Consider the following 10,772-nt stretch of genomic DNA (forward strand, 5'->3'; position numbering starts at 1 on the left):
CGAAGTAAACATTTTGTGCGGGTAAAAACTTACTACCTTAAGACCATTATAGTTACGGTTGTTCACCAAAGCTTCGGTCGCCATCTCTCCTGTCATCAGGTCACAAACTTCCATGACCTTGCAACACTAGACAAGCGTCAATCTGCAAAATACAGTTTTTCTGTAATAGATGAGCGATCAAAAGATGGTGCGTGATATCACTTCTTGTAATAAAATGATGCATACAAAAATCTCTTCACATAGTACTATTTTTTAGACCGAACATTCAATTACTGTAAACCCGGTTCATGCAAGTTTATTTTTAATATATCATATTTATATGAAATTCGAAAACTATAAAATAAGAGTATATCTCAAATAAATCAATGTGTCGTGCTGTATTTTACTTTTTAACCAAACGTCTCGTAATTAATTAGTTTGAAACACCTCATGACAGTCTCCATCTCATAGGAGTCTCTTTCGGGGATTACAGGTTAAACGAATGGTGATTAGTAAAGTGATTATCTCTTTGGCCTTTTGGGTTTGTTATTGAAACAATAATTAATAATTTGTGTGGGAATGAAAGCCGAAGGGAATAATCTTTGTTTCATGGTTGGCTCGGTTTTCGCTTTCCAGTGTCTCGGGACGGGTGAAAGGCCAACACGCGTGCACCTGTGGGCCTCTTCCTTTTCAGGCCCAACACGAGCATCAAGGGCAAGGGCAAGGGCTTTTCTTTTTCGCATCCAATTTCAGAAATAAAAATAAATAAATAAATATAAAAATATAAACTTTTTTTAATTGGAATTATGCTTCCTTATCATGTTTTGTGTCATAACGAGTAAGTGGTTACTTTGATGGTATGTATCGATGCGAAAGTTCTTGTTGCTGCTCATACCATCGTGGGCTCGTGTGAACTGCAATCGTACGTAGATGGAGTGGAACGATACTCATAAAGTCAAGCTCATTTCTTTGTGAGAGTGTCTGACTATTGCATTTTGTCATACTGCCATATCCAAAATTGCAAGAAAAGTTATAATTTTATTCGCTATAGTTTGAGTAGTTTTGTTATAGCCTTCGTATTTTGAATTGTCGCGGTTTTTACATATCTAGGTTACTAATTGTTGCAATTCAAAAAAAATCATAATTAGCTAATGAGTAACATAAATGGCCTATTTGAGTCTGATCTTTTATTTGTTATGTCAAAATGTGAGATAAATAGAACTAAATTGGACATGATAAGTTATGAATCCACAATAGAGTAAATTATTTAACTTATTCTTACATATAAATAATAAATCATGTGTCCTACTAATCTCATCTTATCATAGGGCGCAATTTCTTCCAACTTAACAAACGAACTCATAGGGCTTATTGGTTTAGTTGCTACATTTGACTTGGATGGAAGCCCCATACAAGGCTGTCTGGTACGTGATGGGGTTGGGTTGGCCTACTTGCTACATTTGACTCTCCAATAGCTAGCGTAACATCATCATCCCTGACCTTCAGAAAAAGTCAGTGCCACTGCAACACATTTGACACTTCATTTCACAAACTTTGTATTTTACTCTGACATGGATGAAATTTGGTGATCCAAAAATCTGTATATTTGATTGCCTTGTCTCCTTGGCAAATTATGTTTACATATACTGGTCCCGTCCACGACAATGACATACACGATTGAAGGACGGAAAACGGACAGTTTTCACTCACGGAAAAGGCATTAGAATTCATAAGCCAATCAATTGAATGTGCTCAAAACTCCATATTCTCGATGGCAAGTGCTGCTTAGTGGTTTTGTCCAAATGTGTAAAATGCTTGAAAATGCTCTCGAAAGCTAGGGGTGTAGGATCTTAGCTCGTCTGATTATGCGATGGTGGAATCTACGCTGTACAATATGAAGGTGGATCAAATGCTTCTAAAAAGACAAGAATCGATGCAATCAAGTAGCTAAGTCTAGTTAAACATGAGTGGTTAAAATGTTATGCAAGATCAGTTGAAAAAAAATATTCTAAATTATTTTGATTTACGAGAAAATCGAAATTTCAAACTCGCGTGCAAAGTTTCGATTACACTTGGTGCAAAGTGTAGCATTCCAATTACACTATCCAAATCAACTAGCTTAATTCATATCTGCTATTTGTAATCAACTCTTTAACACAATTGAAAGACGAATAAGAAGAAATATAGCATAAATTTTTTTTGTTTGTATTACCTTCATATTTTCTATTGCGGCTTCGGAAAACCTAAACCTAGAACAACATAAGGTCGAAGTTTTGAGCTTCATAGAGTTATTACAGCCACCAAAAGCTTTCACCAAAAGAAATAATGTACAAATACACAATGGCCTACACTAAATCCTCACAGGAACACATTACAGAGCCCTTGGCTGAAAGCTACCGCATGCTTTCGGCTTAGACCACCGGAGCCATTTTAGATTACAGCACCGGCGGACATTTTTCGACAATGCACCCCATCGGTATCCTACCACTCTCAAAACCACAAAACACTTGCTGATATTTCGTTCAAAGGATAACAATCTCTCAAATTTACGCACTATAATTATACAAATGTGGTACCTTTGTTTCTTTTGATAATGATCATCCCAGCACTCATGAATTTGGCCTCGGATAGTTTCGTTACAAATACGAGAGTTTCACCCATTGGAGTCTGATAACATAGCAAGGACTTCACTATCATCAAAGTTCGACTCCACTGCTAGTTCGAGGGGGCTTTTTCCTTCCCCATTTAATGCCCGTGGATCAGCTCCCCTGCAGATGCAATAGAACCCTTTCAGTTGCAAATCACAAAAAAAAAGGCGGAAACACAGCATTTTAAAGAAACTGAGAGTTCGTTCAATACGCACAGAATAGGCAAATGTAATAAATGGGTTTTAAAAACCGCAAATCCAACCATGAGATAAATTATCACCTTGTAAGAAGCAATTTTGCGAATGTGTTTTTGCCTCTGAGAATACAACGGTCGAGTGGTGTTTGACCTCTTGAATCAGTCACATTTATATTCACTCCATACTGTAAGAGGAGTTCAAGCATACCAATGTCTGCGGTTTCACAAGCCAGGTGAAGCAGAGTGCAACCATCTAGATCCTCCACCTGCTGGCCTTCACTTGTACCACTCAAGTTTGAAGAGCTAGGAGACGACTTGTCCAACGAATCCCCAGCTAAGCAGCTCGAGCTTTGGTCATGGCTAGTCTGCTCATGCATCAGCATTACTTTGGCAAGGGTTAATGAAGAGTTACAAGCTGCTTGCTCATACAACACATTCAAATCTGGCTCAGAATTAACAATGTGACGATATACAGCTTTCTTGTCATTAGCGCGAACACCCTCCCAAATCTGTTGTGCTACCAAATGAGTATATTGTGCATCTTTTGGTTTCCGGACAAAAAGCTTTTCTGCGTACTGTGATTAACAAAAGAATACACATTAACTTCCACATTTCTGAAGCAGTCTGTAGATTTTCAACTAGTAGCGAGTATAGTCAGGAGATCAGTTCGCTATATAATACATGATTTTCAAGAATGCTCATGTATCATAAGTTGACAAAAGTTAGTCCAGAAATCATTAGTCTTTTAAAAACTAAGATGAATTCAAGCAAGGCTTATCCATGTCATAGACGAACAATAATGTTATGCCATTATACACTATGTACAGCCGTTCTTGCAAGATCCCTAAGCCATGATCACCAAAAAGCAGTAAAAGAGAGGACAACAAGTATCCCAACGAGCCAAAAAAGGTTCAGTCTCAAACTAAAGTCTAGACAAAATTGTTTTTAGTCTTTAGTATTACAAAATATGTGTTTTTCAGATTGGCTGATGTTCTGAAACAATTGCTTCCCTATGAACTTAGCATTTAATACTACAATCTTAGCAATTAGATCATAAATTGAAATGCTTTCAAGTTATCCAACTAGTAACTACGAGGCATGAAAAGAGATACCTTTGCATGAATGAATTTCTCCTTTACAGGTATAGAATCACTCTGACCAGGTTTGCTGATAAAAACTAGTTGTTTTTTATCGGACTTGTATGACCTTCACCAGAAGAATACAAGTGAATACTCACAACAGTCCAGTAGAGAAGAAACAGATACAATACTCGAAAGAGTTGTAACAGAGAATCCCTACCCTGTGGATATAAGATCAACCTGAAAGGCACTTCTTGATTGCAAAAGTTCCTCCCAGACAGAGTTGGCAAAGGCATTACCCAAAGACTGAAACAAATTTATAACGGAAGGCTCCCACACTTTGACATCCAGTGTAAGAGACCTTACCTGCAGTAAGACAGCAAGAAGAAAATTTGCAGAAATTCAGTAACTGGTACAGATATCCAATTTTTGATAGGTTAAGTACATTATAAACAAAAATAATTACTAGGACGAAGTTACTGTCCATATACAAATATACAAACCAAAACAAATTTTGGTAATTTCCAGCATATTAAATACTTTACCAAGTTATCATTTGTATAATTCTTGGTTCTCCTGTAATTGCACTCACAATTCATTGCCAAAGAAAAGAAAATCTTGGAAAAAGATTTAACATACCATTGGCAGTTTACACATCTCAAAACTTTCTTATTGCCATTTCGAAAAGTAAACCACATACTAGTAGGAATCATATGAGTAAGGTTCTTTAGACTCCTACTCAATAAATATTTGAGATTGTATGTGTAAAAACAGTAGAGGAATCAAGAACATGAAAAAATAATAGTTATCCCTACACAACACTAGTTAAACAGTGCATGGCTCACAGATATAACATGTAAAAAGGCCAAGTGAGAAAAATATTGTTATTAACCTTTGAGATATGTACACCAAGATTACGATGAACACCAGAGCACTCAATGCAAACGAGAACACCAAGATTTAATGATGCCCAATCTGGCTCTGGGGCACCACAATCAGCACACTTATCATTCCCACATACTCGTCGTAGCATATCAATAGTCTTTTCGGTTTTTAACGAAGATCTTTGGTGTTGTGAGCTTCTCAACGGGCGCTCAGAATTTGCAGAAGTAAGGCTCCTCTCAGATACAAGTTCTTCAACTCCAGTGTGATCAAAATCAGAACTCTCAAATGAACTACTCTCACTGGCAGAACGACGATGACTTCCCATGGGACTAGCAGGCAAAAACTGAAATATAATTGAACCAAACCCATCAATGATACTATGAAAATCAATGGCCACATAATCATGTAAAACTTCAAAACAATTACCCTCTCAGGAGCTTGAGAGCTAAGTAATGAAGCAATAACCCCTGTTATCTTTTCAATCCAATCCATTTGATCAAGTGCACTCTCTGCCTGCACTGACAAGTATAAATCAATATCATTGCAGGAACCACTAGATAAAAATAACCATAAAAGACTCGCCATATTGGCAGGTTGAAAAACCAGATAAATACATAGCAAGCCTAAGCTCACAAGGGCCAGCTACACTGAATCGAACCTGCAAAGTATAATTCTTTGTCGGTGAAATGATTCTGAAACAAAACCTCAGATCTGACTGGTCAGCATCAACTTTGATAGTTGATGTAAGCAGATTCACTGTGTGATGAGCAACAGATTTCTCATCATGCACTCCACCATGATAATGAGAAGAAAGCCACCGACTCAGCAGTCCAGAACCAAGCTCAGAACTATTCCTCTGACCAGAAAGTTGACTACCAGAACCCTAAAATTTGTAGACAAAAAAAAACAACAAAATTTGATATTAATATAATAACCCAGGACAAACTTCTAGCCTCCTGCATCCAGACTCCAAACTTCTTTCTTGAAAAGAGTACTTACGGATGGTTTGCTGCATTGTTTCCGATAGTAATAGAGCATTCCTCGGCTATCAAGAACAAAAAACCTTCTCTTCCAGTCACCTCTCAAGTTTGAGGAACGTTTTGAGAGGTAACCTTGCCTAATGGTTTGAACCTGATTATTGCTTACTGTTAAACTTGTCTATAGTACTAAACGTAGAGATGAAATAAAAACAATTGCACCATGAAAATGCATAAAGAAGTTGAGCATACGTCCCATCAATAAATTAAAGGCAAATATGAAGCTTCATCAAACCTTTCCCTTTGCAGCAGACTGCATAACGGCCTCTATCATTTTATGTGAACTTCTACCAATGGCTTGTATCCCATCTCCATTAGGAGATCCATTAGAACCATTAGAAGACCACCTACTCTCTCGATCAACCTGTCGTTGGTAATCTTGCATCCTTTCATGAAGAGCAGCCTGTTCATAGTTGGATCTCTCTCTTGATTGTTGAGCATATGTCAAGACCTAGGAAATAACAACAGGTCCAATTTAAAATGATTCTTATTACAAACATATGAAAAAAGTCCACAACATGTAACAAACCTGATTAATATATGGCTCCATTTGATGCAACAACTCATAACCCTACACATGACAACAGTTTAAGGTCAGCATGCTAACGATAAAGCAAGCAAAACATAGAGCAAGCCTGACTTTCAATCTACCTGTTTGAAGTAACGAAGATGTGCATCCATTGTTCCACTGACCGCTTCCAGAAATTGAAACCTCTTTTTCGCTTCAACATTAGAAAGAGCAGTCACCTGCGAATAGAAAGGTCCAAATCATAAATCCAAGGCCTCAATGGCGTGAACTCATTGATTTCGGGAAGAACAAGACTGAGAAAGTTACCAGACTAAAACGAGCTTGCTCAAATGTAGTTCTTGCATTATGAAGTTCCTGCAGTATCTCTTATAGCGTATTAGAACATAAAGAATGGATAGTTTCCAATAATATAGATAAGAGCCCAGGTTTATAAAATAAAATGAAAACAAGAAATTAGCACCACAAATTACCTCCTCAAGAAGGGTAACCACATCACTCTTTGTGCCTTTTCTCAGAGAGAGAAATTTCTCACGAGCCTGCAAATAGTATCAAAGTATCAAACCAAGTGTCCAAAACCAAAACTACTTCAAATTGTTTTGATAATCTCAATATAGCTGGAAGATCTATCAAATTAATTAAGGATATCAAGCACACACCTGGTCATAAATAAGGCTAGCCTTGTCAAAACGTTTCCGTGCTTCCTGCACAAGGACAATACTCAATTGGATGCTAATGATATTGAAAACAAACTAAGTGATAACCTAAATTATCTAACGAACAAATCTTTCACAATACCTTGACTTCATGCAAATCAACATTCACAAATTGCAACAGTCTGTCATTTAGCATATGCTCAACCTGTAGGGGGAAGGGAAAAACAGGTTAAACAAGATAACAACTCTACATTATCCATGATAAAGAATAAACTAATCATCCAACAGGCAACAAACACAGAGCTTGAAAATGAAGAGCATGAAAGACATTTGATATATGTAAGGACTAGAGAAGCTAATGCACCAAAAACTTCTTGTGACTGCATAAGCCGCAGTGTATTACAGTTAGCCATGACATGTACAAAGTTGAGTTCCTTCTGTTCAAGTAAAACTACTTTCTAACGCAAGAGTTAAAAAATGGAAATAACATCAAGCTTCAAAAGGAATCCATCGCAAGCCAAAATTATGGGGAAACCCTTTCAAGTTTCAACTAATAACTATATTTCTCAAATAGTATATTGAATTGTAAAATCATAATGAAGCCAATTAGCTTCCAGCAATAGATTTGACATGTAGATTACAAACAAAACAAAGTTACTACCTGGGATCGAAGAACTTCCTTGTACGTCCCAATTTCTCTCAATGCGATTGTAAATTTAGTCATAACAGGACCTGGTGAAGAAGACATGAGTTCAATTATTGATTTGAAAATCATCAATGCGCGATTTGGTACTCTTTATGCTGACAATTTGGCATACCTCCAAAAGCCACACTAATTGGATCATTATGCCCCCCGCCAAAAGTTTCTAGGGCGCTAGCAAAAGCAATGTCCCCATCATATGCTTCCCCAAGCCCTTCCCTGCAAGCAAGACAAAAAAAGAAAAGGCCTTTAAGTAATTCCCAGACAAAATTTCACATCCAAGTCTAGTGCGGGTTGATTTCCATCCAGAAAAAAGGCGAGGAAGGAAGATCCAGAACCACTTCATCACATCTATATTAGTCTCGAAGTTCAAATGCTCTCCATATTTGAGAGCTATAAAAGTGCAAACAGCTAAAGATACTAAGCGGCCAAGTTTGTTATGGTGCCAAATTTACATTTTACATTATCAGAAATGTAAATGAATTTGCAAATGCAAAGCTAAAATGCATCCAAAAAGTAGGCATACGTGTATTTTCGGAAATGTAAATGGTGCCAAATTTACATTTTACATTATCAGAAATGTAAATGAATTTGCAAATGCAAAGCTAAAATGCATCCAAAAAGTAGGCATACGTGTATTTTCGGCATCCTTTGTAAAATCTCAAACTTCTCTCCCTCAACGTTTCCGCATTTTCCTCCATGGATAGTATCTGCACCAACAAAACTAACATAAGTTACTGCATACCCCAGCCAAGCTTATGACTAGAAATTATGTCATAACATACACAAGTATGAACAGCATCTGTGATATCTGTTAGTGAAAGTTCAATGCCCCTGAAGAATGGATATAACCAGAATGCAATGACAGGAATCCTTGCATTCAGAAGTTGACCATGACAGTATTATTTCATCACATACATCACAAAGAAAATATAATAAGAAGGGGAACGGTGAGCTAGTTAACATTCACTACACTTGTTACTAGGAGAGACTGAGTAATCTAAAGCCCGAGCAGAGCATTAGCAGATTTAACATGCATCTTTGCAACGTTAGTATCTTCGATCCTAAGCAGAGAACACAACTGCAATATAACCTTCTGTTTTTCTATGGAATCCGAAATGATTGAAAGTTACAGACAAACAATACTACGGAAACAAAAATGCAAGCAATTAGCAATCGGAAGATAATAAATCTATCCATAACAAAGTTGGGTCTGCCTTGGAACTCAGAAATCACCACCCACCAACTCCCCAAATGAGATTCAAGTTCCAAACTTCCTTTTCACTTCCGGATTTTCTCAGCAGCCAATCACGGCATTTGGAAGAAAGAACAAAAAGCTCTCACAAAAACCATGCAACCAAACAACCCAGAAACAGAAACAGAGAGAGAGAGGAACCTGCTTGCGGAACATAGGAGAGTCATCGAGCTTAGTGAAATGCATTTTTGAGCTTTGATTTCCCTTCCAACTCTTTCTTAAAAAATATCAATCAGTACAACAACAACTCCTCTGCTTCATCTTCTCCGGCGAGTCCAAGCAGTCAATCTCGCCCACCAAGATCTTTGCACATTTTAGATTCAGGTCCAATAAAAACCCAGAATTAAGGAAAAACCCAAGTCCAAATCACAATCTATATCTGCCAAATCAGCTCCAACTTGCATAAATTTAGACACTCTGAGGAGCTACACACCTCCACCAACCCAAAAACCCTCTTTTAGTTTTAGTTTCCTTTATTTCACTGTTTTAAAGTTGAGCTTCAAAACCCTAGAAGTAGTAGCAGTACGGCCCACCCCAAAAGAAGAGAGAGAGAGGGAGAGAGAAGGAACCCTACGAAGAAAGAAAGAGGCAAGAAAACATCATCGCACGAAGGTTTGAGTGTTTGTTAAGCTTAAGCCGCATATAGATACACGCCTATAATTACAGAATATGGGGAGTCTTGGGAATTGAGAGCGATTGTTTTTGTGATGTTTGGATTGCAATTAGGCCATTTTTCAATGAAAAATGGTGCGGGAACTTTTTTTAAGTATGATTTTTTATGAATTTCTCGTCTACTTATATTTTTAGCATAATATTTATAATATTGGTATATAAATTATTGCAAAAAATTGACAAATAATTCATACTGAGTTCTATTTTTGCAAGAATCTTCTTATTATTAACCTGAAAACGTCGAAAGGGAGTGCTACAGAAAATTGACAAATAATTTGACTTACTTCCGGGATTTGACTTACTTGTTACTTGTTGAAGACTGGAGAGTTTCCGGGATTTGACTTACGTGTTACTTGTTGAATGATGACCTTTGTTTATGCACAAAATTTGAGAGATTTTAGAACTATGTAAATGTCAAGTTTATGATCTTTATAAGGTTGTTGCAGTCATCTAATGAGGATAGGAAAGCAAACAGAAGACATACGAGGTTCACTTTAAGTTGAGTTACGTCCACGAAGATAGAGTAGTTCTTAATAATGGTGAAGAGTTCACACAATACATAGGTTCAAGCATAATCAACTAGTGAGTTCTAATGACAAGTTTATGTACAATAATGGCATTAGGGACTAATTGTAGGAGAAATGTTTACTTTTATTGTCAAGGAGAGTCTCTGGCTTCCATCTGCAGTCAATGTGGACTCTATGAGCTTTATTCTGATGTTAAAATGTGTCGCATTGTGATTGCCTCATGGTTGGAAAGAAACTCTTGTGCATCGGCAGTGGTGCCTTAACACAAATCTTTCAAGTATGTCCTTGAAAATATGAAGTTGGTCGGTACTCGGCAGTTTCAGAATTGGTGAAGTATGATACAAATAAACTTAGTAAAGTGTGATAAACACATTTAACTGACATGGACTCGATCTCAACAAAATACTACAATTTAAGCAGATTTAAATTAGAATAGTTCGGGATGTGTTACATCTTTAAAAATCTTGTGTCAAATCTATGTAGAATGAATCGTTCCTTGTAAATGACAATGTAACGCATAGCTCTTCAACATTATTAAGATAACGAGTGATTTTTTCTTTATATAAATTACAATCTGATCATACATTTAAAAACTCATTAAAATTATAAAGA

At 36.9% G+C, this 10,772-nt stretch overlaps 1 protein-coding gene across 5 annotated transcripts; it reads right to left on the reverse strand.

Moving 5' to 3' along the window:
• Nucleotides 1-1,522: 1,522 nt before the first annotated feature.
• Nucleotides 1,523-9,697, reverse strand: LOC126596947 (ADP-ribosylation factor GTPase-activating protein AGD3-like). Of its 5 annotated transcripts, none has more exons than XR_007614073.1 (20): nt 9,103-9,696; nt 8,340-8,416; nt 7,825-7,925; nt 7,668-7,738; nt 7,149-7,211; nt 7,010-7,054; nt 6,824-6,889; nt 6,660-6,707; nt 6,476-6,571; nt 6,354-6,395; nt 6,060-6,275; nt 5,787-5,918; nt 5,446-5,670; nt 5,214-5,300; nt 4,795-5,130; nt 4,123-4,268; nt 3,936-4,029; nt 2,908-3,398; nt 2,556-2,747; nt 1,523-1,864 (listed from the first exon to the last, which is right to left on the reverse strand). XR_007614073.1 is itself a non-coding variant. In XM_050263663.1 (19 exons), exons 1-19 carry the CDS (start codon nt 9,145-9,147, stop codon nt 2,633-2,635), a joined length of 2,487 nt encoding a protein of 828 aa, XP_050119620.1. In that variant the 5' UTR covers nt 9,148-9,697; the 3' UTR covers nt 2,164-2,632. The 5 variants fall into 5 exon arrangements, 3 of the variants coding, with proteins under 3 accessions (XP_050119620.1, XP_050119619.1, XP_050119622.1); XR_007614072.1 differs by lacking the exon at nt 1,523-1,864 and adding an exon at nt 2,164-2,460; XM_050263663.1 differs by lacking the exon at nt 1,523-1,864 and having other exon boundaries at nt 2,164-2,747; nt 3,936-4,018; nt 4,121-4,268; nt 9,103-9,697.
• Nucleotides 9,698-10,772: the final 1,075 nt, after the last annotated feature.

This window comes from Malus sylvestris, chromosome 13, assembly GCF_916048215.2.
Source record: "Malus sylvestris chromosome 13, drMalSylv7.2, whole genome shotgun sequence".
Taxonomy (NCBI): Eukaryota; Viridiplantae; Streptophyta; class Magnoliopsida; order Rosales; family Rosaceae; genus Malus; species Malus sylvestris.

Bases quoted from the DNA above. Each gene is read 5' to 3' on its own strand.
- LOC126596947 (XM_050263662.1), bottom strand. From the start codon at position 9,147: ATGCATTTCACTAAGCTCGATGACTCTCCTATGTTCCGCAAGCAG. The intron at 6,890-7,009 runs GTGTGTGCTTGA...TACTATTTGCAG, and splicing joins CTAGCCTTATTTATGACCAG to GCTCGTGAGAAATTTCTCTC. The intron at 5,671-5,786 runs GTAAGTACTCTT...TACAAATTTTAG, and splicing joins AACAATGCAGCAAACCATCC to GGTTCTGGTAGTCAACTTTC.